At 54.6% G+C, this 2,062-nt stretch overlaps 1 protein-coding gene across 1 annotated transcript in view; it reads left to right on the top strand.

The window, feature by feature from the left end:
* Positions 1–2,062, top strand: part of SDK2 (sidekick cell adhesion molecule 2) — a 189,974-nt gene that overhangs the window by 118,165 nt on the left and 69,747 nt on the right. The window contains exons 16-17 of the mRNA XM_021711624.1: positions 884–1,060; positions 1,452–1,588. Of these exons, the coding sequence (XP_021567299.1) occupies positions 884–1,060; positions 1,452–1,588 (314 nt within the window). The remainder of the gene's footprint in view (positions 1–883; positions 1,061–1,451; positions 1,589–2,062) is intronic.

Below are 2,062 nucleotides of genomic sequence, written 5' to 3'. Positions count from 1 at the left end.
CCTGCGGTGGCCGGGAGCGGCCACTGCACTCCAGTCTGGGCGACGGAGTGAGATTCCAACTCAAAAAAAAAAAAAAAAAAATTACAGACACACTCTCTAAATCCAGGTAATTCTGGGAGCCTGTGACTCAGTCCCCGCCCCCCACCCCCTCATTGACTAGGCTGTTTTCAGGGCATCCCACACCCTCCCACCCCGACTCCTCGCCCTTGTGCTGAGAACCAAGGCTACCTGCCCTGGGTGGGGGACAGATGGCATCCTACCCCCCGGAGCTGGCATTCCACATGTGTTGACGACTATGATAATGGTTGTATTTCCTCAAGAACAATTCCAGAGAAGATATTTCTTATTGTCAGGCACAAGGATGTGTGTAATTTCTCAAGTCTCCTTTGTACTGACTGACCGAAGCTAAAGTGATTTTTTGGACACTAAAGTCAATTTGTCACAGTGATGCATTGATCTAACGATTCCCCTCATAAAACTAATTCTGAAATGTAGTCTATGCGGAAACTTTAATTCTTTTTCCGGCTGTAACCTTTTAACCTCGTCGGAAGAATACCTTCGGCTGGCTCTTTTGTGCCGGCTGTTTTGCCATAGCTTCTGGCCAAAAGCAACCGCGCTTTGACCTGACCCAAACTGAAAGTGTAAGGACAGATTATGACTTAATGCGTTCACTCTCCCAGATACGGGAATGGTTAACATCCAGTCCACTCAGTCTTCAGCCACGGTTTCCTGCATAACCAAAACCAGCAACAGGAGCACTCCTGGGACCGGGGATTGCCCCTCCCCACCTGGGAGCTCTCTTCTCAGGACAAGCTTCTGGCCTCGCCCACCACCCAGGAAACGTCCCTCTCTCTCTTTACTCACTGATACTTCTTTCCCTTAGATACGCCTGGGAGAAAGACGGGGCCACCCTGGGCATGGAGAACAACCCCCGTATCCGCCTGGACAAAAATGGCTCCCTGCACATCTCACAGACGTGGTCGGGAGACATTGGCACCTACACCTGCCGGGTGATTTCTGCAGGAGGCAATGACTCTCGAAGTGCTCACTTGCGAGTCAGGTGAGGGCAGCCCTCCCAGGCCCGCGGCAAAGGAGGCGCAGACTTCCAAGGGAAGGCTCAGAGCCACCTAAATCCCTCTTGTCAGGCCACCAGGCCACGTGTGACCTGGGTCTGTTCCACTCTCAGAACACGCTCCAAGCACCCTTCCAGGCCTTTCCCTCAACTCAGACAGGCCCCCTGTCAAGAACTGAGGGTGTGGGATGGCTTTAGCAGGGGGGCTGCAACTCCAGGAAGAAGTCTGTCCGGGTAAGGGACCCAAAGGCCACGTTTTGTGGCTGAGCACAAGGCGTCATGGAAGTGCAGGGCCCGCCCAATCTGTGTCCTCGGTGCCCCGCCACCTGCCTTGAGACCACACAGGATGGCCCAACCATGTGTCGCGCTCTCCCCCCAGGCAACTGCCCCACGCTCCCGAGCACCCAGTGGCCACCCTCAGCACCGTGGAAAGGCGGGCCATCAACCTGACGTGGGCCAAGCCCTTTGATGGCAACAGTCCCCTGATCCGCTACGTCCTGGAGATGTCGGAGAACAGTAAGATGCCTGTCACCCCCTGCACCCTTCGCTACAGCCCGGGCCGGGGGAGAAGGGGCTGGAAGCGTGGACTTGAGAGTCAGTCCTGGGCTAGGGTCCCAGCTGCCTGACTTCCTCGTTCTGGGCCTTTGAGCAAATCCTTCCCTCTGGCAGCCTCAGCATCCTCCTCTCTGCGAGGAACACTGGCCTGTCAGGACACTGTGACAATTGACTAAAAGGTGCTTAACTCAGGGCCTGGCATGGCAGTCACCTCAGAGAAAATGGCTATTACTTTTTTCTTTTTGGAATTCAGGGTCTCACTCTGTCACTCAGGCTGGAGTGCAGTGGCACAGTCACAGCTCACTACAGTCTCAACCTCCTGGGCTCAGGTGATCTTTCTGCCTCACCTTCCTGACTAGCTGGGATGACAGATGCACACAATCACACCTGGCTAATTTTTTTTTTTTTTAATGGAGATGGGAAGCCGGGCTCGGT

This window comes from Carlito syrichta, unplaced genomic scaffold (assembly GCF_000164805.1).
Source record: "Carlito syrichta isolate Samal-C Ts95f unplaced genomic scaffold, Tarsius_syrichta-2.0.1 Scaffold302417, whole genome shotgun sequence".
Classification (NCBI taxonomy): Eukaryota; Metazoa; Chordata; class Mammalia; order Primates; family Tarsiidae; genus Carlito; species Carlito syrichta.
The sequence above is the reverse complement of the archived record's forward strand: the minus strand, read 5'-3'. Positions and strand labels throughout refer to the sequence as shown.